This window comes from Schistocerca piceifrons, chromosome 4, assembly GCF_021461385.2.
Source record: "Schistocerca piceifrons isolate TAMUIC-IGC-003096 chromosome 4, iqSchPice1.1, whole genome shotgun sequence".
Lineage (NCBI taxonomy): Eukaryota > Metazoa > Arthropoda > Insecta > Orthoptera > Acrididae > Schistocerca > Schistocerca piceifrons.
The window spans coordinates 376,049,445-376,072,211 of NC_060141.1; the positions used below are offsets into that span (position 1 = coordinate 376,049,445).

Here is a 22,767-nt window from a genome sequence, read left to right on the forward strand (position 1 = left end):
CTTCCATGTATACAACCTTGTTTCATGATTCTTGAACCAAGTGTTAGCTATGATTAAATTATGCTCTGTGCGAAATTCTACCAGGTGGCTTCCTCTTTCATTTCTTACCCCCAATCCATATTCACCTACTACATTTCCTCCTCTTCCTTTTTTTACTATTGAATTCCAGTCACCCATGACTATTAAATATTCGTCTCCCTTCACTATCTGAATAATTTCTTTTACTTCATCATACATTTTGTCAATTTCTTCGTCATCTGCAGAGCTAGTTGGCATATAAACTTGCACTACTGTAGTAGGCATGGGCTTCGTATCTATCTTGGCCACAATAATGCGTTCACTATGCTGTTTGTAGTAGCTTACCCACACTCCTATTTTTTTATTCATTATTAAACCCACTCCTGCATTACCCCTATTTGATTTTGTATTTATAACCCTGTATTCACCTGACCAAACGTCTTGTTCCTCCTGCCACCGAACTTCACTAATTCCCACTATATCTAACTTTAACCTATCCATTTCCATTTTTAAATTTTCTAACCTACCTGCCCAATCAAGGGATCTGACATTCCACACTCCAATCCGTAGAACGCCAATTTTCTTTCTCCTGATAATGACGTCCTCGTGAGTAGTCCCCGCTTGGAGATCCAAATGGGGGACTATTTTACCTCCAGAATATTTTACCCAGGAGGACGCCATCATCATTTAACCATACAGTAAAGCTGCATGCCCTCGGGAAAAATTATGGCTGTGGTTTCCCCTTCCTTTCAGCCGTTCGCAGTACCAGCACAGCAGGGCCATTTTGGTTATTGTTATAAGACCAGATCAGTCAATCATCCAGAATGGTGCCCCTTCAACTACTGAAAAGGCTGCTGCCCCTTTTCAGGAACCACACGTTTGTCTGGCCTCTCAACAGATACCCCTGCATTGTGGTTGCACCTACGGTATCGCTCTCTGTATCACTGAGGCATGCAAGCCTCCCCACCAACGGCAAGGTCCATGGTTTGGTGTGTGAAGTTGGCTCAGAACAAGCTTTTGCAGAATTATGGGACATGATTTATGCCTATATGCTATGGTCAAAAATCTTTCCTACAGGAATCAACAAGGATTTTTCTAGTAGCAATTTTGTGGAACTCAGCTCATTGCATTTGTCCATGAATATCAGGAGACAGTAGACACCCTCTGTAGTGTCATGTTCTTGACTTCAAGTTAGATAATGCTGCAAGTTATATGAGGTTATTAGCATTGTATGCTTTTGTTAATAGGAAAACAATAATGATAGAAAACTGTAGCAGACTGTAGAGGGTTGATACTTTGTGCAAAGACTGGCACCTAACAGTAAATTTTCAGTCACAATCGAAAATATCCACAGCTCTGTAGGTAGAGTGATTTGAGGTGGAACAACTAGAGAAAACTAGTTGTAGTAAAGGCAGATGCTGGACTGAGATTTAGTGGAAAATCCTAAGGAATCAGATCATTCATGAAGGAGATAATTGCCAAAACCGTCATTTGACCAGATATATTCAAAGAACTTTGAGTTTGGTGTTTGAAGTTGGCTCAGAACAAGCTTTTTCAGAATAGATATATGGACTTACTACATATCACCCTTATGTACATGAATTCTCATTTATCTAAACTATCTGATCCAAATATGTCACTGTTAACAATAAACAGATGTGCTCAGCTGCACTCTTTATTACCGTTCTTGCAACAAAATAGCTGAAGATAACTGGATCTATCCAGAAAGCTGTTTCATCTATTGCTAAATAAAATCACCATTTTTAAATGATGATTCTGACATTTATTTATTTATTTGTTTTTATTTGGTCCTGTAATATCTGGCGTTTATAAATTACAAGTCAAAATATAATGCAAAGATAATCATTGCAAATTTTTCACTCAAGAACAGTACAGAAATTAACTATGATTTCACATTCAGTCCAAGGAACATTTACTGTGTTATTGATATCCCACAAATGATTGCTACAGATAATACAGTTAGACAATAAGTACATAAGAACACATATATACAAAAAGACAATACAGAAATTAATCATGGTTGCACATTCAATCTTAGTAATGTCCCACAAATGATTCCTGTAGACAATACATACACTGATAACATATACACAATTTACTATTTATGTTTGCTATTTTATGTTTCACAGATAGATGTAGTATTTGGAGTAGGATACCATGTTACACTTCATTTTCCAAGAAATTCATTAACAGAGTAAAAATTGTGGTTCATCAGATTTTCAGATTTGTTTGAATAGGTTTTTTTTTCTTACAATTTTTTTTTTGCTGAGTAGAAGGTTATTATACAATTGTGTTGCACTATGTAGGACTCTTTTCTGATAGGTGGATGTTCTGAGAGGAGAGATATGAATATTATTGCAATTTATTGTTTCATCTTTATGTTCAGAGCGGTTTTGTTTGGAAGTTGTTAAATATTCTTTAATAAAGACTATTCCCTGATTTACATACAAGCACAGAAGGTGGAGAATCTTTAATGTTTGGAAAAGAGAACAACATGAATCTTGTCTCTTTTTGTTGCAGATGATTCTAACAGCTCGTTTTTGTGTTTTAAATATAATTTGGCTAAAAGTTAAATTTCCCCAGAATATGATTCCATATCTGATTTCAGATTGACAATGTGCATGATATGCCTGCGGTACTATTAGAGCTTGAGTTCAGTGTCAACAGTATATAGTAATTAGATGACAGTTTACCTTTTAGAGCAGGCTCATCCAAGAATTGCACCCGGCAGGTGTGGCCGCACCTTGCGGGCGCAAGGCAGTGTAGTTCAGCACCCCGTCCGTGACCGTGTGTCATCAGTGTCGGCATAGGAGCAAGAGAGACAGCTGCAGAGTGAGTGATACCGCACAGCACTGCTCTGAGTTGGACTGTCCTGCGGTCAGAGCCACCGAAAACAAAATAACAGAGGAAGCACAGCTCTGTAAAAGTGGTCGATGAGTGGTAAAACAAGCAAACCATTTACTGTTTAGGTAACAATTACTGTTTGTGTGGCAGAATTATTCTGCAGAGCTGTAGAACACAATATCCAAAACAACAATCAAAGAACAACTTAGTAGTTTTCTGACCCACAGGTTGATACTATTAGTATTGCACATACACACAAGTCATATGTATAGTAGGCGTCTTCTGTAAGATATATCAATTTCTTAAGTCAACTAGTATCATATATATTCTGTTTTAGAAATAATTTTATGTAGGGGGTATACAGTCTCATTCTTACTGTTAGTAGTTACAAGTAAATATTCTTTGTTATACTTCGTGCTACAGATTTTTGTATTCCTTTTCAGAGTTTAGACATTGGATCCTTAGTTTGCTGTTTTGTACGCAATTATTTTATTTGACCAAGTTTGAAAACTTATGAAAAACATATAATTAAGGTTATAAATACCTTTAATCCTTACAGTCAACATTGTAAAACAAGACAATTAACATTTTACACATTTTTCTTTTTCGAGGAAATGATTTTGTGTAGGTTTAGTATAATATTCCAGGAGACAACTAACCTCAAAGAATCAGTCAAATTTTTATCGCTAAGTATTGAACAGTTCTTGGTTTTAGCAAGCTGTAAAAGGGAGAAAAAGTGGTCACAAATATATGTGAAACTAAGCATTGAGAGAACTTCAGCCATGTGCTTATGCAAAAGAGGATACTTCTCTCATGGAAAACAGCTGTAAAAGTCATCCAAAGTTTTACACATAAGAAAGCGGTCCTTCAGGTGGAAATCACACTGCAGCTCAATCGGCACTACTTGAAACACTTGTCAGATGTCCTCTGCCCTAAGGGAAAATGGGTGAACAAATATATGTAAGGCCGGTTGAAGCTCAGTTATCTCCAAAAATATGTTTTTAAACTCTTGTTGTAATTTGCAAATAATCTGAACATAATCTGAAAAATCCACATCTTTTTTAACGCTGTCTAATGCAGGTAAGTGTCCACAATTCTCCTCACACAAGTGATTATCTCACAAAATAAGTTTTTTTTTTTTTTTAAAAAAAAAAATGCCTGAATCGTCTGCACTAAATTAACAACAGAGTGATTTTTGTCTTGGAGTGAAATGTTCAAAGTATTTAAATGACCAGTTCGGTCACTGAAAAAAGCCAAATTCACCACCCACTTAGGACACAAAGTAATTCTTTTGGACGTCTTTTCATTACGAAAAAGGTAATGATTTCGTCCCTCAAGGAGAAAAACCGATGAAGCACCTTTGCTCTGCTCAGCCATCTTGAGGTTCCAATGACATACTAAACATTTGACATGATTTTGGATAACAGTACATAAGAAATTAATTTTCATCTCAATAGTGTGGATGCACCGCTCCTCCTACTCCCCCCCCCCCCCCCTGCCCCCCCTTTCTGTTCGATCCACTGTAGCCTTATGTCTGTTGACTAACAGTTTTGTTTTGTATCAAAGCTTTTGACCGCTGCTGGCGCGGCAATCTGTCTTGGTACTAAGTGCGCGTTCAGCGGCATGGAGAGGCATGGCGGGTGGTCTGCACAGCCAGCTAAGCGACACGGCTCGGCCACGTATCAACAACAAACAAATGGGCCCGGGGCACTGGCCTTGGGCAATCGCGGGCGCTAGCGCTCCAGGGGCACAGTTTGGATGAGCCTATTTTAGAGACTGAATATGTGTCTTTCATTTGAGATCATCCTGAAGATGTATCCCCAAAAATTTCACAATATCAACCAGTTTTGAGCTTTTGCTGTCTATTTTCAAGTGGTGGTCATTCTGTTGCTTTTCATGGGATATGTGAAAGTTAATTGCTGCAAGTTTTTCGGTACTTATAATGAGCTTATTTCATTCAAACCAGTCTGACAGTTGTATCAATGTCCTATTGTCCTATCTGCTGTTGACTGAAGGTCTTCTTTATTTGATTCCATTATCAAAATGCTCATGTCCTCCACAAACAGAGTCATTCATATCATCTGTAAACAGAAGGAAGAGTACTGGATCTAATATGGACTGTTTTGGCACACCATATTTGATAAAAGTTTTCCCTGGTGAGTATGTTGTTGTTCTTATGATGTTTCCAGTTTGTATGTCATGTTTTAGAATAATCTTTTATTGACAGTAAGTAAGGTACAATTTGACCTATTTATTTTAAATATCCTTACTTTCTATTTTGTGTAGTAGTGTTGCATGATCAATAATGTCAAATGCTTTCGATAAATCCAGAAATATTCCAGTATCCATTTCCTTTTGGTCTATGGCTTTTAGGATTGCATTTACATATTTGTGGACAGCTGTGGCTGTGGATCTAGATTTACTAAAGCCATGCTGATGGTTCGATAGTAATGAGTATTTGTTTGTAAATTCTAGTAGACTGTTGTAAAAAAGCTTTACAAAGATCTTTGAGAAGCCACTAAGCTATGCTACAGGCCTACAATTGTTAACATTGTCTGTGCCTCCATTTTTGTGTAATGGTGCAACCTTCGCAACCTTTAGAAGATCAAGAAATGTACTAGTTGAAAAGGAGTGATAAATAATAAATTTCAGAGGTCAACAGTGTAGTTCCCTGTTTGTTTTATAATGCAGCCTAGAATATCATCAATGCCACATGTAAGTTTCATTAGTGAGCTTGTTGTCAGTATGAGCTTATCTTGTGTGACCTGTTTGTGAAACATTGATCCTTTGGGAGATCTTCCATTGTCAGAGCAGTGTATTTCTTGTCTTAAAGTTTTTTTGTATAATGTCATTTGCTATATTGCTAAAATAGTCATTAAAGATATTAGCCACTGTGTTAGCATCAGATACGTGTCCACTTTCCAACTTAAGGGTAATACTTTTTGCAGCTGGCTTTGTGCTTGTTTCAGATCTGATAATGTTTGATAATGTTCCGTGTGGCCCGTGTCTTATTTTTTTTCTTTCAAGATTTAGTTGTAAGTTCTCTGGTCCTCCCCCCCCCACCCCCCACCCCCCACCCCGCCCGTGGGACCAAATTAAGGAGAAGTCTCCATGGTCATGGAACGAGTCAATACATGTTTTTTTTTTTTTTTTTTTTTTTTTTTTTTTTTTTTTTTTTTTTTTTTTTTTTTGGCCTATCTAATAACTTTGTGGTATATCTTATGGTATATTTTTATATAATTTCTTATCGGTTGTATTTTTCACATGAGTGTAAGGTTTCGATCTACATTCTGTAACTGGAAAGGTTATGTCAAAATAATGCTGATGTGTAGTTATTGAACATTTTATTTGTATGTGTCTCATTGTTCACATTGTGACATTGTGTAAGTTTCCTTCATTTGTCTGAAATATTTAACAGATGAAACTTGCTTATTCAGGAACCACATAACATCACACAGTTAGTACTAACTAGAATTTTCTATTTTTCCTATATTTAAATAAAGTTTGAAAATCTGCAAGTGTCCAGATAGAGTTGTCATTTGTGTGTGATTCTTGTTTTGCTACCAATCATTAAAAAATAATTAGAAAAAGTAATATACAAGCTGCTTAGTAGCCATTTGAATTCAAATAGTGTATTGTTGAAGTCACAGTTTCAGTTTCTAAAGTGTTCTAATATTGAAAATGCTGTTTCACATATAGAAAATTTACCTAAATACGTTTGGATTAAAGGAGACCACTCACTGAAAAGCACAAATGTGGAGTTGTCGATAGGCACACACAAATAGAAAGGAAACTTGGTAGCTCTTGGAGTAATCCCTAGAGTAAAACCACACACACACACACACACACACACACACACACACACACACACACACACACACACACACACATGTGTGCGTGCACACATACGCACACCCCTATGCCCCTACATAGTGCTAGCACCATAGAGGTGTGTGTGTGTGTGTGTGTGTGTGTGTTTTACTCTAGCTCATAGAAGGATTAATCTGAAAGCTAGTAATGCGCTTATTGACAACTCAAAATGCTTTAATCCAAAACTATTTACATTCTATCGGAGCTTTCCTGCAACAACAATTTATTTAATTTATTAGACAAGAAATTACTGGCTATTGGCCTATTCTGCATAAATCACAATGTCCTTTCAAGTAAAATAGAATATTTCATGCTCTTTAAAATAGAATATTTTGGTGTTACAGGGACACACGAGAGTTAGTTAAAATCATATATGTCTAACAGGAAATGTGATGGCAGTACGGAAGTAACCTGTATTAAGTAATCAATCATCATCCAACAGGAACTAATTACATGTCGTGTCCCACAAAGTTCAATCTTAGGGAACTTTCTTCAGTAACATTACCAGATGCTAAGTTTGTTTTGTTTGCAGCTGATGAAAACATTGTGACAAACTGCAAATTAAGTTTAATTTTAGGAAGAGCTTTAATGGCATTTTGATGGATATTAAAAAAAAATTTCTAGCCAACACTTTGCCCCTAAAGTTCAAAAAGAGACAGAATTAGTAACAGGTTTGCACCTAGATGTGTCTAAGTTTGAGAATGAGTATTGTATCACATGTTGGTTATTTATTTAGCATGTGGCTTGATCACAAACAAATAATATATACAACTGTTGCAAACTACAAACTAATATTCAGGCCACAAATGTAACCTATTGATCAGTCATCATCACCAGGAACTCTGTTGGATCACCAAGGAAAGCTCTCAGAGAACATTCTTGAACAACATGGCAAACAGTCTGCTTTTCAATGCAAGTCACAACTTGGTGAAATTATTTTCTTCTACTTGTGCAAAGAGTCAGCACATCTTCCAGTGTGGCAGAAGTCTGCCGTAGAACTTCTGAAGTGCCTAAACAAATCTTTATTTTGGAATTCAGATGTCAGCAGGTATAGATAATCCTTTGTTTACTGTCATTCTATAATGTCATATTGGGTCATATCTCAGGGAAATTCATCAAGCCAAATAAAGTTTTCAGAGTCCAAATGTGTAATATATATTATTTGTGGTATGTATTCAAGAACATCCTGCAGAGGTCTGTTCAAGGTACAGGGAGTATTAACTACTTCTATGTAGTATATTACTAATAATATCAAATAATGTGGGTTCTAGGTAAAATCTGACTTTTGCACATATTCATTTGCAATAATGTCACTTCTGCAAGTAAGTGTTGGAAAATAATTATCAGTTGTCAACACAGACACACTGTGTGTGTGTGTTCAAAGGATTCCTCTGAAAGCTACAGTGTGTCAGAATTTTCCTTACTATGTTTTGTATTTATATTTTTTCATGTCTTCTGCATCCTTGATGATCTCACTATGTAACAATGGAACTGAGAATGTATCTACCTATCCATCTTTGGGCATTTGTTTTCAGTTATATGAAGGGAATGGGTGGAATAGTTTAAGGTGCCTTCAGAGTCCAGCATCCTTTACTTTTTGGATGGACCTCATTTTTTTCCTGCCTCTCCTAAATCTGCTGCTCCCAGAACTTAAATAGTTTCTCTGAGCAAATTTATATTGTTTTATACATTTGATTTCCGTCACTACACACAATAAATTGCACATATGCTTTCCTCACATCTGTGAGTAAATAATGTTATCTGAAAATGGAAGTTCATGTTCCATGTATAACATTCTGTGAAATAACAGAAAATGGAAATCACTAGGATGTAGAAAGTGTCAAGTCACAATAATGTTTCAAGCATTTAAAACATTATTTAACATAGAAGTTTAAACATTAAAGAACTAGTAAACTTTTGCTACAAGTAAAAAATTCACAATCAGTGTTACAATTTTTTGTAAATAATACAGTTTTCTCGGAGTGTAAGGTTACCAATAATGGCTTTGATATAAGTCATATGACAACCACTACGTATGTTACACAGTTGTAAACATTTTACTATTGAGATGTGAAGATAACGATTATTTGTTGTTTTATTTGCTGAATTGTGACATCAGTTGATTTGCGAATTGTACGAGGGCCGTTCAGAAAGTAACCTCCGGTTGATTTAAAAAAATACACCAAGTTAAATAAAAATATTTTAATATATACATCTTACAACTACATCTTTGCACTATTTTTCTACATAGTCTCCATAGCGATTGAGGCACTTATCGTATCTCTTCACAAGCTTTGAAATTCCTTCTGCATAAAAATCATCCGCTTATGCCTGGAGCCAGCCTGTGACCGCATCTTTGAGCTCTTCGTCGTCATCAAACCGCTGTGACCCGAGCCATTTCTTCAAATGCATGAAGAAGTGATAATCACTTGGCGCCAGGTCTGGGCTGTAAGGTGGATGGTTGATAACGTCCCACTTGAAGGACTCAAGAAGGGCCGTTGTTCTGCGAGCAGAGTGAGGACGGGCATTATCGTGCAAAAAAAACGATACCGGAAGTCAGCATACCACGGCGTTTGTTCTGTATAGCCCGTCGTAACTTTTTTATTGTTTCACAGTACACGTCTTGATTAATGGTCGTACCACGTTCCATGAATTCAACCAACAACACCCCTTTGGCATCCCAAAACACCGTTGCGATCAGCTTTCTGGCAGAAAAATCTTGCGAGGTTTTTCTTGGTTTGGTAGGCGAATTTGAATGTGCCCACATCTTTGATTGTTCTTTTGTCTCAGGGTTCACGTACTTAATCCAGGTTTCGTCACCGGTCACGATTCTGTTTAACAATGGTTCTCCTTCGTCCTCATAACGTGACAGAAAGTCTAACGCAGTGGCCGTTCTTTGAGTTTTGTGGTGGTCGGTAAGAATTTTGGGCACCCATCGTGCACAGAACTTACGGTAACCCAATCTTGCTGTCACTATCTCGTACAAGAGAGTCTTAGAAATCTGTGGAAAACCAGTAGACAACTCCGACATTGAGAAACGTCGATTTTCACGAACTTTTGCATCAACTGTCTGAACGCGTTCGTCAGTCACCAATGATGGTCTACCATTCCTCTCTTCATCATGAACGTTTTCTCGTCCACTTTTAAATAAACGTACCCATTCACGGACAACTCCTTCACTCATAACTCTTGGTCCGTACACGGCACAAAGCTCACAATGAATAGCTGCTGCAGAATATCCTTTGGCTGTAAAAAACCTTATGACAGCACACACTTCACATTTGGCGGGGTTTTCTATTGCAGCACACATTTCAAACTGCCACAAAAACTAAACTAGCGCAGGTACGACGTTCACTCGACCACGGCTTGATGCCGAGTGCCGACTGACCTGTTGAGTGCGTGAACGCACAGATGGCGTCGCTACTCCCCCCACAACCCGCACTGTGACCAATCGGAGGTTACTTTCTGATCCGCCTTCGTAATTTAATATATACGTAAACATATGTAATGATAACCTGGACACATTCACATTCATGGCAAACTCACTGCTGTGCAGATACAGAAAAAATAAATAAAAGTGTTTACTGATGCAAATTATGTTGAAATAATATATCTCTTTTTGTACAGAGCTATTTTTATTTGTCTCTATGCAGATGAAACTTCTCTTCTAGTGGGTACAACACCAAGGAAACACCTGGAAACTTCTGATAACGATGTATTTAATGATATCCTTGATTTCTGTATCTGTAATTGACTCATTTTGAATGTCAACTAACTCATTATGTACATTTTCATGTGACACAGAAAGTACAAGTGGACATAAATACATAGTGAATTGCTCTTGGTTGTATTTACTGACAGAAAATTAAATCTGTCCTTCCACATCTTAGATCTAGCAAAAAGGCTTGATGCTGCAGTTTTTCCCTTATAATTGCATAATCTACACACAAAGGGAAAAAAAGCTTCTTACTTTGGGTATTTCCAAGTTTCCAAGCACTGTCATCTTTTGGCATCATCTTTTTTGGTAGCCAGTCCTTGGAAAAAAGGAAATTTTGCTGCTCAGAATAGTTGTAATTATTATTATGAGTAGTGTTCAATCAAGACACTCATGCAGGAACCTTTTCTGCGGATGACAGCTATTTACATTGATGTCTCAGTACATATTCTCCCTTGTATGTTACATTAGCAAAACCCACTCTCTTTTCAAAACCAATAGTGCATATCATGGACGTAGTATGAGGCTGAAGACATCAAAAGTCTTTCTCTTAAAACACTGAAATTCAAGACTAAATTGAAAAAATACCTGTTGCAAAATTAATTGTACTCAATTAGTGGATTTCTTTTAGCATAAATGAACATTTTATTGTACAACTGAGCTGCCTGATTTAGTGGAAGCATAAATATAAATTATTTTTTGTCATAAAAGATTAATTTGTTTTCCAATATTAAGATACTACTAATATCAATGTATCATAGTCTATCTATAGATATTAATTCTGAAGTATTCTTGTATTATGCACCTTATTTATTTTCATGTATTATGACATAACGTTAGATGGTATGAGTATTACCATGTATCTACCATACTGTACTCTACTGTATCCATTATTGTAAGTTTTATAAAAAATTTATGATTGTAAATAACTAAATATTGGAAAAATGCTGACTTGTTCCATATCCTAGCAACTCTAATGTTGTTGGTATCAAAAGAACTCACAGTAAAATTAAATAAACAAAATGTTTACTCTTGTCAAAAAGTATAGATCTGAAGGAATATATTGTATAGAATGTGGGTAGCATGGGAGAAGTAGATTGTCAAGGTGAACAAAAGTCATAAAAACCAAGAAACATTTTGGTTATTATTGCAAATACAGGTTTCAAAGGATCTTCCAGGAAAAATATCATGTATGCAAGTCATATGGAGAACAGGGTGGGTGGTAAGAAGTTAAAAGATGTTAAAAAGAATAGTAATGTTCCTGAGAGACTGCAGAATGTTAGAAAGAGACTGAGTCAGGAATAGACAGCATAAAACTGTCTGCCCTGCTGGATGATCAATTCTCAAGACAGGGTGACAGAAGTTCTCTTGGCAGGCAGGTGCAGGAGGCAGTCATATTGCCTCCCTCCTGTTACCCTGTGCTGACTGATTGTTTATTCAAAGTATGCTGGACTAAGCAGCATCTTGGTACAGTTCTGTGCTGCCCTTTAACTTTGGTGTGTCAATTCAGCATGCATACAGAGGCACATGCAACTGACAGAATGACTGGGTTTTGAATACTAGATCTTGGCAACATCGAAAGACAACAAAAATTATTAATTTATTGGGTTCATGTTTTGACTGACAACAGGAGTTGTGTGTACAATTACACAACAGGAGTTGTGTGTACAATTACTGGGCAGTACAATATTGTGTTTTTATCCGCTGGATAGGTCAGGAGTCCACTACACGCAACATGCGGCTACACGGGTAGCAGGGGTTGTGTGGCGTGGGCTGGGCGGTTTTTTAGGTTAGATGGCCTTGGGCAAGTACAGAAAGGGCAACAGCCTCAACGGGAGCGGGGCAAAGTCAGGACATGCGGGGACCAAGCAGCAATCGGTATTGTAATTGTCAACTGTCGAAGCTGCGTTGGTAAAGTACCGGAACTTCAAGCGCTGATAGAAAGCACCGAAGCTGAAATCGTTATAGGTACAGAAAGCTGGCTTAAGCCAGAGATAAATTCTGCCGAAATTTTTGCAAAGGTACAGACGGTGTTTAGAAAGGATAGATTGCATGCAACCGGTGGTGGAGTGTTCGTCGCTGTTAGTAGTAGTTTATCCTGTAGTGAAGTAGAAGTGGATAGTTCCTGTGAATTATTATGGGTGGAGGTTACACTAAACAACCGAACTAGGTTAATAATTGGCTCCTTTTACCGACCTCCCGACTCAGCAGCATTAGTGGCAGAACAACTGAGAGAAAATTTGGAATACATTTCACATAAATTTTCTCAGCATGTTATAGTCTTAGGTGGAGATTTCAATTTACCATATATAGACTGGGACACTCAGATGTTTAGGACGGGTGGTAGGGACAGAGCATCGAGTGACATTATACTGAGTGCACTATCCGAAAATTACCTCGAGCAATTAAACAGAGAACCGACTCGTGGAGATAACATCTTGAACCTACTGATAACAAACAGACCCGAACTTTTCGACTCTGTATGTACAGAACAGGGAATCAGTGATCATAAGGCCGTTGCAGCATCCCTGAATATGGAAGTTAATAGGAATATAAAAAAAGGGAGGAAGGTTTATCTGTTTAGCAAGAGTAATAGAAGGCAGATTTCAGACTACCTAACAGATCAAAACGAAAATTTCTGTTCCGACACTGACAGTGTTGAGTGTTTATGGAAAAAGTTCAAGGCAATCGTAAAATGCGTTTTAGACAGGTACGTGCCGAGTAAAACTGTGAGGGATGGGAAAAATCCACCGTGGTACAACAACAAAGTTAGGAAACTACTGCGAAAGCAAAGAGAGCTCCACTCCAAGTTTAAACGCAGCCAAAACCTCTCAGACAAACAGAAGCTAAACGATGTCAAAGTTAGCGTAAGGAGGGCTATGCGTGAAGCGTTCATTGAATTCGAAAGTGAAATTCTATGTACCGACTTGACAGAAAATCCTAGGAAGTTCTGGTCTTACGTTAAATCAGTAAGTGGCTCGAAACAGCATATCCAGACACTACGGGATGATGATGGCATTGAAACAGAGGATGACACGCGTAAAGCTGAAATACTAAACACCTTTTTCCAAAGCTGTTTCACAGAGGAAGACCGCACTGCAGTTCCTTCTCTAAATCCTCGCACAAACGAAAAAATGGCTGACATCGAAATAAGTGTCCAAGGAATAAAAAAGCAACTGGAATCACTCAATAGAGGAAAGTCCACTGGACCTGACGGGATACCAATTCGATTCTACACAGAGTACGCGAAAGAACTTGCCCCCCTTCTAACAGCCGTGTACCGCAAGTCTCTAGAGGAACGGAGGGTTCCAAATGATTGGAAAAGAGCACAGATAGTCCCAGTCTTCAAGAAGGGTCGTCGAGCAGATGCGCAAAACTATAGACCTATATCTCTTACGTCGATCTCTTGTAGAATTTTAGAACATGTTTTTTGCTCGCGTATCATGTCATTTCTGGAAACCCAGAATCTACTATGTAGGAATCAACATGGATTCCGGAAACAGCGATCGTGTGAGACCCAACTTGCTGTATTTGTTCATGAGACCCAGAAAATATTAGATACAGGCTCCCAGGTAGATGTTATTTTTCTTGACTTCCGGAAGGCGTTCGATACAGTTCCGCACTGTCGCCTGATAAACAAAGTAAGAGCCTACGGAATATCAGACCAGCTGTGTGGCTGGATTGAAGAGTTTTTAGCAAACAGAACACAGCATGTTGTTATCAATGGAGAGACGTCTACAGACGTTAAAGTAACCTCTGGCGTGCCACAGGGGAGTGTTATGGGACCATTGCTTTTCACAATATATATAAATGACTTAGTAGATAGTGTCGGAAGTTCCATGCGGCTTTTTGCGGATGATGCTGTAGTATACAGAGAAGTTGCAGAATTAGAAAATTGTAGCGAAATGCAGGAAGATCTGCAGCGGATAGGCACTTGGTGCAGGGAGTGGCAACTGACCCTTAACATAGACAAATGTAATGTATTGCGAATACATAGAAAGAAGGATCCTTTATTGTATGATTATATGATAGCGGAACAAACAATGGTAGCAGTTACTTCTGTAAAATATCTGGGAGTATGCGTGCGGAATGATTTGAAGTGGAATGATCATATAAAATTAATTGTTGGTAAGGCGGGTACCAGGTTGAGATTCATTGGGAGAGTGCTTAGAAAATGTGGTCCATCAACAAAGGAGGTGGCTTACAAAACACTCGTTTGACCTATACTTGAGTATTGCTCATCAGTGTGGGATCCGTACCAGATCGGTCAGACGGAGGAGATAGAGAGGATCCAAAGAAGAGCGGCGCGTTTCGTCACAGGGTTATTTGGTAACCGTGATAGCGTTACGGAGATGTTTAATAAACTCAAGTGGCAGACTCTGCAAGAGAGGCGCTCTGCATCGCGGTGTAGCTTGCTCGCCAGGTTTCGAGAGGGTGCGTTTCTGGATGAGGTATCAAATATATTGCTTCCCCCTACTTATACCTCCCGAGGAGATCACGAATGTAAAATTAGAGAGATTAGAGCATGCACGGAGGCTTTCAGACAGTCGTTCTTCCCGCGAACCATACACGACTGGAACAGGAAAGGGAGGTAATGACAGTGGCACGTAAAGTGCCCTCCGCCACACACCGTTGGGTGGCTTGCGGAGTATCAATGTAGATGTAGATGTAGCAGGGGCTCGGGGTGTATCAATAATTTTCTTCAAGAAACACTTCTGTGCATAATGAAGATTTTATTTGCTTGATGCTTGTTGCTATGATACCATAAAACACAAATGAGTGGAAACAGTGAAAATATTGAGCTTTGACCATATCCTTGAAGCAGCTGACTCTGTGGTACAAGTATCAAAAGTTGTTGCTCAATCTATTTTGAAAGTAAAGATTGTGCAAAAACAATTACAGTGGCTATCAATAAGTAGTTTCAAATTTTATAAAACCTAGTTGTCATTGTTTTTCATCATTGTCTTTTCTGTTAACCTATACCTGAAATCTTTCTTAGTAAACTGTGTCTGGTAAACATCAGCATATCCAGGAGGTCTTAAAAGTAACATTCACAGAACTTTTAAGACTGGTTTTGAAGTATCCGTTAGTTATAATAATGTGGTTTTGAAGTATCAGTTAGTTATAATAATGTATCATCTGCAAAGAAAGTGAATATGTCTGTCCAGATCAAAATTACAGAATCTCAATTCAGTTGCTCCCAAACACAATAATGGTGTTTCTCTACTACCATATCTCACGTAGTTTCTATTTATTTATTGTAGCTGTACTTTTTAATAGTTACCAACAGCCTTTATTTATTAAATACCAAATAGCATGTTACAATTGTAATATTTCTCTGCTTCTGTGAATTCAAGTTTATACTGGGTGAAGGAAAAAATGCCTCACTTGGAGGTTGGCATGCGATTCCTCATCCAAAATCGAGGCAAAAATTTATCTAGCAAAATCAGATTGGGTGAATTTTGAAAATACATGTATGACAATGAGGAGCTGGCAACACTCTCCCATTGTGTAAAGTGTCAGAATGTACAGAGGAATGTGTATCACTCCACACTACCATACCAGCCATTGTAACTCATGGAGTAGACTGCTGGGACGTCAAACTCACATCCACCATGGAGCTTTGGTATGAATCCTTGACAGGCTCATTTTTTTTAATTTTTTAGAGGTCCATTCCATAGTTTTCATCATTTATAAGTAGGACATCATTTTGTCACATGGCAGAAGACTACTGCTTGGCAGTGGCATTCATTAAACTACATGCATGTGTCTACTACCACGCAGTGCACAACTATAACTGATCCTGTAAAGTTCATGTAGGCTGGCTTCCTGATGCGGTACAATGCTGCACAGTACCCTCAAAGATGCCATACCAATAAGAATGCATTTCATCACCTAGAGCAATGCCGTCAGGAAATCGGTAATCTTTGTCCACAAGTAATGGACATTGGTCATCCGAGGACTAGATCTACTACATAAACAAAGGCCTTGATTGTTGATACCATTCATCAGTCACCTTAGCGAAGTACCTGTGATATTGCAAGGCAGTTCCAGATACCTCAAAGACTGGTTGTTGAAGTGTTGCATGATGAAGAACTGCATCCGTGTGGTTGCATGTTAACTCAACATCAGTGGCCAAAAGACCACATTCAATGAGTGCAGTTTTGTGATTGGCTTTTGCACCAAGTGGAAGATAATGAACATTTTATAAATAATGTAATATGGGCTGATGAATCTAACTTCACTTGTGAAGGTATTTTCAGCCTCCACAATAGCCATTATTGGTCAGAACACAACCCACATGTAACTCATGAAATGGCTTTCAGGCACACTTTCACATAAACCTGTGGGCTGGAATCATGGGAGGAGTGCTTTTGAGACCTTACCTATTGCCAGACAAGCTGAATACTCCTCTACACCATACGTTTCTTGTCTGATGCATTACAAAATGTTCCACTTGGTATTCAGTGACAGCTAACGTTTCAGCATGATGACGCAGCACCACACTTTGGAATGAATGTGTGTAACTATTTAAATGAAGTGTTTCCAGAGAAAGTGATTGGTCAGGGAGGTCCAGTGTCCTAGCCTCCAAGTTCCCTGGACCTTAATCCATGAGAGATTTATTTGGGGGAACACTTAAAGGAACAAGTTTATAGTACTCCACTCATGGATTTACATGACTTAATAGCTCATGTGCATGGTGTTCCAGCAGTGGTGGATGCAGGTGTGTTGCGTGGGGTCCAGCAAAGTATGGTTCAGCAAGTGGTAAAGTGCTTGCTAATGAAGGAGGAGGATATTAGTGTTTAACGTCCCGTCGACAACGAGGTCATTGGAGATGGAGCGCAAGCTTGTGTTAGGGAAGGATGGGGAAGGAAATCGGCCGTGCCCTTTCAAAGGAACCATCCCGGCATTTGCCTGAAGTGATTTAGGGAAATCACGGAAAACCTAAATCAGGATGGCCGGAGACGGGATTGAACCGTCGTCCTCCCACATGCTAATGAAAGATGGTCACTTCTCTAAAGTGAACATTGCTGATACTTGTACATGTCGGCTGTGTGAAGATAAGCCTGAACATCAAATGTACAGGATGGAATTATTGTGCATAGCATATGTGCAACCTAGTGTAGCCTACCTGGTATGTTTTTTGTTCTTCACTGGATACAGATGATGTTACTGTATGCACTATAATTTTCTACTGGCTTTATTTGTGTCATGGATAAAACAAAGTGATCATTTCCATCTATGAGAAGTTCATGTAATGTCTTAATGTTTAAGTAAAGGTAACAGTTACAGAAAGAAATACAAAAGATACCACATTGTGGAAGTGTAAATGGGATACAGTTTGGTGCTTTAACTAAAAAAAATGATGTAAGGTGCAAATGTGACTCGAATACCAGTGAGTCTGCATATTGTTCCCCACTGCACTGCCTCATTTCACTGAGCTAATGGGACAGCTGCAGCACAGTGCATAGTTCATGCCAGCTATTCTTGGCCATGTTACATGCAGTTACAGTGTTGCCAGAGTCTCATTTTTTAAATTGCAGAACTATTAATCCTATTGGTGGGGCTGGGTTTTGCTAGATATAGTTTGTCTTGAATTGGGATGAGGAATAAAACAAGTGTGGCATTTTTCCTTCACCCCATATATACTTTAATTATTTCTGATGTTAAGTAAAGTAATTCCTTGTGGTTTCATAAAGTTTACTGTATCATTACAAAAACTAAGATTTAATGTTGCCTGATGTTTCAGTGTTTGTGTAATATGGACTGTCACTTATATCGGGAAGTTTTATTTCCAGATCTGGATTTGATCCTCTAACTGTGCTTGCTGGACTTGCTTTCCTTGCTTTCCTGTTGCAAACGCTGTATGCACTGTTGTACAGGACTCCACAGCCTAGTGCCATAACTCCAGTAGCTGTATCCCGTTCAGTGTCTCCAGGAATCTCAGACTTAATGGATAGGGTTTTAAGAGCAATACAAAAGTATGTAAGTATCCTTCATATTCATGTTACTTTTTACATGGCTATAAGATTTTTATATTTATTTGAATAAAATATTGTCTCATTGTAAAAGTAGCCAGTCAAGGTAAATAGATTGCACTGAACAGAAATTTGTTATATTTCCTTTCCATTTCAACAGATAGTTCCATTAATAAAACATTATAAGGAGTAGATAAATAAAAAATCTACTCACCGAGTAGCAGCAGAACACACACTTAAAAGAAAGGTATAATTAGGCAAGCTTTTGGACCCAGTGACACCTTCTTCAGGCAGAAGGGTTGAAAGGGAAGGAAGTGGGTTAAGGAAAAGGACTGGAAAGGTCTAGGAAGAAAGGGTAGATTCTGGAGAACCGCAGGGATGAGAATGAAAGACTGATTACTGGGGACTGCATCGGAGGAGATTCGAAAACCAGATAGCTTAAAGGTGAAGACAGGGTAATATGAAAGACAGAGATTACTGCTAAAACATCATGTATGAGTTAATAAGAGTGAAAATCTAAGTGCATTGTACATAACAGAGGTGGGAGGGTGGTGGCAAAAAGTAGAGAGCTAAGAAAATGAAAGATGTAGAAAACCAAAGCGGAGATAAGAAAGGAGTAGTTACTGTGAAGAAATGCTGAGATGGAGGAAATTAAAGTTAGGTGGGTGGCAAGAAACAAGGACATATAGCGCCTAGTTCCCACCTGCAGAGTTCTGAGACACTGGTGTCTGAGGGATCACCCCAGAGGGTGCGTATGGTGAAACAGGCACCGAGGTCACGATTGACATGGTGTAGAGCATGCTCTGATACAGGATGTTGTATGTTGTCAGTGTATGCCCTCTGGCTACACCCATTCATCCTAACTAATAATTTGGTGGTAGTCATGCCAATGCAGACTCTTTAAAGCACTACGCCACCATACTTGCCTCAGCTTTCACTGGACATAATTACCCCAGTAGCCTAGTTCAAAAGCAGATTTCCCAGGCCATAACATCCAATCCTGGTACTGCTGATGCCTTTTTTTAAAAAAAAAAAAAAAAAAAAAAAAAAGAGAAAAAAAAGAAAACCTTCGGAGAACACCACTGGTCACTCAGTATTATCCTGGTTTGAAATGTATTAATCAACCATTTCAATAAGACCATGACTTCCTAAAATCATGCCCTGATATGAGATCCACTCTGAGATTTTGCTCACCACACCTAGAATAGTTTTTTGTTGCCCTCCTATTCTCCACAATATTCTGGTCAGATCTTATGTTCCTTCTGTACCCATCTCCCTACCCTACATCTCCTAAACCTGTGACTGTCCCCACTGCAAGACTTGCCCTATGCACCCTCCTGCCACCACTTATACCAACACTGTAACAGGCAAAACATATACTACCAACGGGAGAGCTACCTGTGAAACGACACATTATATATCAGCTGTTATGTAAACACTGTTTGGCCTTTTATATCAGCATGATACCACCAAATTATCCGTTAGGATTAATGGGCATAGGCAGAGGGTGTATACTGGCAGCATGCTCTACAAAATGACAATCGTGATCTTGGTGCCTGTTTCACCACACTTGCCATTTGGCACTTTAGTTTTCTAGATCTTCTATTTTTTACATATTTTTTTGCCATCCCCTCCCCACCTCTGTTATGTACAATACACTTAGCTTTACACTCTTATTAAATCACACAGGGTGTTTTACCAATAATCTCTGTCTTGCATGTTACCCTGTCTTCACCTTTAAGCTCTCAGGTTTTCAAATCTCCTCCGGTGCATTCCCCAACAATCAGTCTTTCCTTCTTGTCTTGTCCAGTAAGTCTCCCCTGACCTGCGGTTCTCAGGAAGTTTTCCAAAATCTACGCCTGTTTCTTAGACCTCTCCAGTCCTTTTCCTTCACCCATCTTCCTTCCCCTTCAACCCTTCTGCCTGAAAAAGGAGACACTGGCTCTGAAAGCTAGCCTAATTATAACTTTCTTTTATGTGTGTATTCTACTGCAGCTTGGTAAGTAGATATTTTATCTATCCAGTTACATTATATTCTCAAAAATTTATTGTTTTCATTTTTATGTTTTAAGGAGCATTCTTTGTCATATAATAATGTGAGGGTGACTCTTGAGTTCTGGCTCCTACCTGCAGTTCTGAACTTTTCTACTGATGGAAATATTACTATTTGCAACTATCAAACTTATCATCATCACCACCACCAGCAGCACTATATTTCCAATTCAAAAAGCCACGCGCATTTGCAGATTAGCTTCCTCACTTATTATTGTCCTTCCTGAGCCATTGATTGTTTCTCTTATGTCAGATGGCACCTCAAATTATGATAGCACCTTGAATTTTGAGTTATTAAAAAAAACAGTCTCGGTTGTGAAAACCAAACAAGACTGTTTTTTCTGAAATAATTCAAAACTAGTTGCTGTAAATCGAAACTGGTTGCTATAGCTCCCTGTCACAATGGAATGGAATATGTTTTTGAATTAGCTGCACACAAAGTCTTCTTCTTGCTCTCTTCCATGGGACACTTAATTCATTCATCATGCTGTTCTGTTGATCCCATTAAGAAGTAGAATCTTCAAAGGTGTGTAATGAGGCAAGGTATATATTAACACATTAACAAAAAACGTGCATTAATGGTGCAGTGAGTCTTCAGGTATACAGCCAAGCTGTTGATTCCATTTTATGCACAATATTTCGACGAGCAGTGCAATAGTGTTCTTCAGGTGACGTGAGCTTTGTTGTTATGCATACTCATTGGAAGGAGTCTAGTCAGGCTATCATGTATTGTAGTTGTTCTGCCACATGTTACAGCTGAGTTGAACTCCCAGCACCTGCTGTGCACTTTGATTCTCAGTTGTTTTTTGGAGCCTTCTCTGTTATTTCATGAAACACACATTGTTTCAATGGTTTTCACCACTGATGAATGAGATATTGAAGAAATCTTTATAAACTGAGTGCTGGACCCCCAAGCCTTGTTTAGACTGAAACCTCTATAGTGGGGTAACATTTATAGCAAATTGACACTGCATACATCAAGCTGTTGTGCTATATATTACAAGCCCTGCAGTGTGGGTAGAATACTGTGGCATCTGGTTTGCGACTTAAAGCATCAAAAGCCACTTGGAGAGAGTATCTTTGCTTGGCATTGGCTGAGTGAAGCATGACCATATAATGTAGCAAGAATTTTCCTGGATAGTCATTGCTCAATATATTCAGACCAGAAGCTCTCTTGTCATTTGTGAAATTTGGGTGCCAGCCACAGCTGAGAGTGGTTGCTTGTGTGCAAGGTCATTGACTGCAATGATTATTAGCTGAGTTGTAGTGAGCTGAAGTGCATTCACTGCCCAAGATAAGTCAAGAAGTTGTTAGGAAGTAACTGTAGCAAACTATAAGTGCATTATTAAAGAGTGTTGGGTGGCAGTGGCCAAAGTGAACAGTTGCATGTCTGCAAGGTCGCAGATGGCAATAATTATTAGCATGAGCTGTAGCAAGCTGAAATGCAGACACCTCTCAGAACATTTATGATTGGTAGTCATTGTTGATAAAGTGTGTTATGAGGCCATAAAGTGTTTAATATTATTTTTCAACAGTGTTACATACTGATTAACACAATTAGAGTGCTGTGTACCATTTTGTTAATAGTACTATGTCAGGATGTGCACCACTAAATGAATAGGCTTGCTGTAAATCAAATTGACGTGCCTTTTATTGAAAAGCAGATCCTCATTTTCCTATAATCGCAACAGTTGCCAGAGCACTTCACAAATGAAGCGATGACTGAGTGTAACATTCTGTCGCAAGAAGGATGTTCAACATTAAAAGAAGTCAGTGGAAATTAAGGACTCTGGTGCTTGCCTGATGCTGTACACATCCAAATACAGCCCTCACGTGTATGGGTAGACTGTTACCAACAGCCATTAGGGCATGGCTATTAGAGCTGAGCTGTTGCAACAGTTTATCAGGTTTTCTGATATTTTTATTTGAATAGACTCCTTAATTAAGCTGTCCCAGAAACTTGGCAATTGCACAAAAAAACTAGTCTTGTTGTATTCATTTCGTATTTGAGACAATACTTAGCAAGAGCTGTTTTGTTTAATTATTTAAGTCAGGTATGTGTCTGATGTTCTTGCAGCTCTCCTCAATTATTCTGACAGTTTGCACCGAAGATGACATGCCACATCTGCATGCAATACAGTATGCACACAGCTTTCAGAGATCTAGATTATCTTTAAGAGGCCTTCCTGCGTGGGAATCATGAGTTGCGTCAGCATAAAGGTTGTGACTAAGCGACATATGGTAGTTTGAATCAGTACTGGAGGCATG

General features: G+C 38.6%; 1 protein-coding gene across 1 annotated transcript in view; it reads left to right on the forward strand.

The window, feature by feature from the left end:
- Positions 1-22,767, forward strand: part of LOC124795427 — a 96,973-nt gene that overhangs the window by 70,939 nt on the left and 3,267 nt on the right. The window contains exon 4 of the mRNA XM_047259454.1: positions 18,268-18,454. Within this exon, the coding sequence (XP_047115410.1) occupies positions 18,268-18,454 (187 nt within the window). The remainder of the gene's footprint in view (positions 1-18,267; positions 18,455-22,767) is intronic.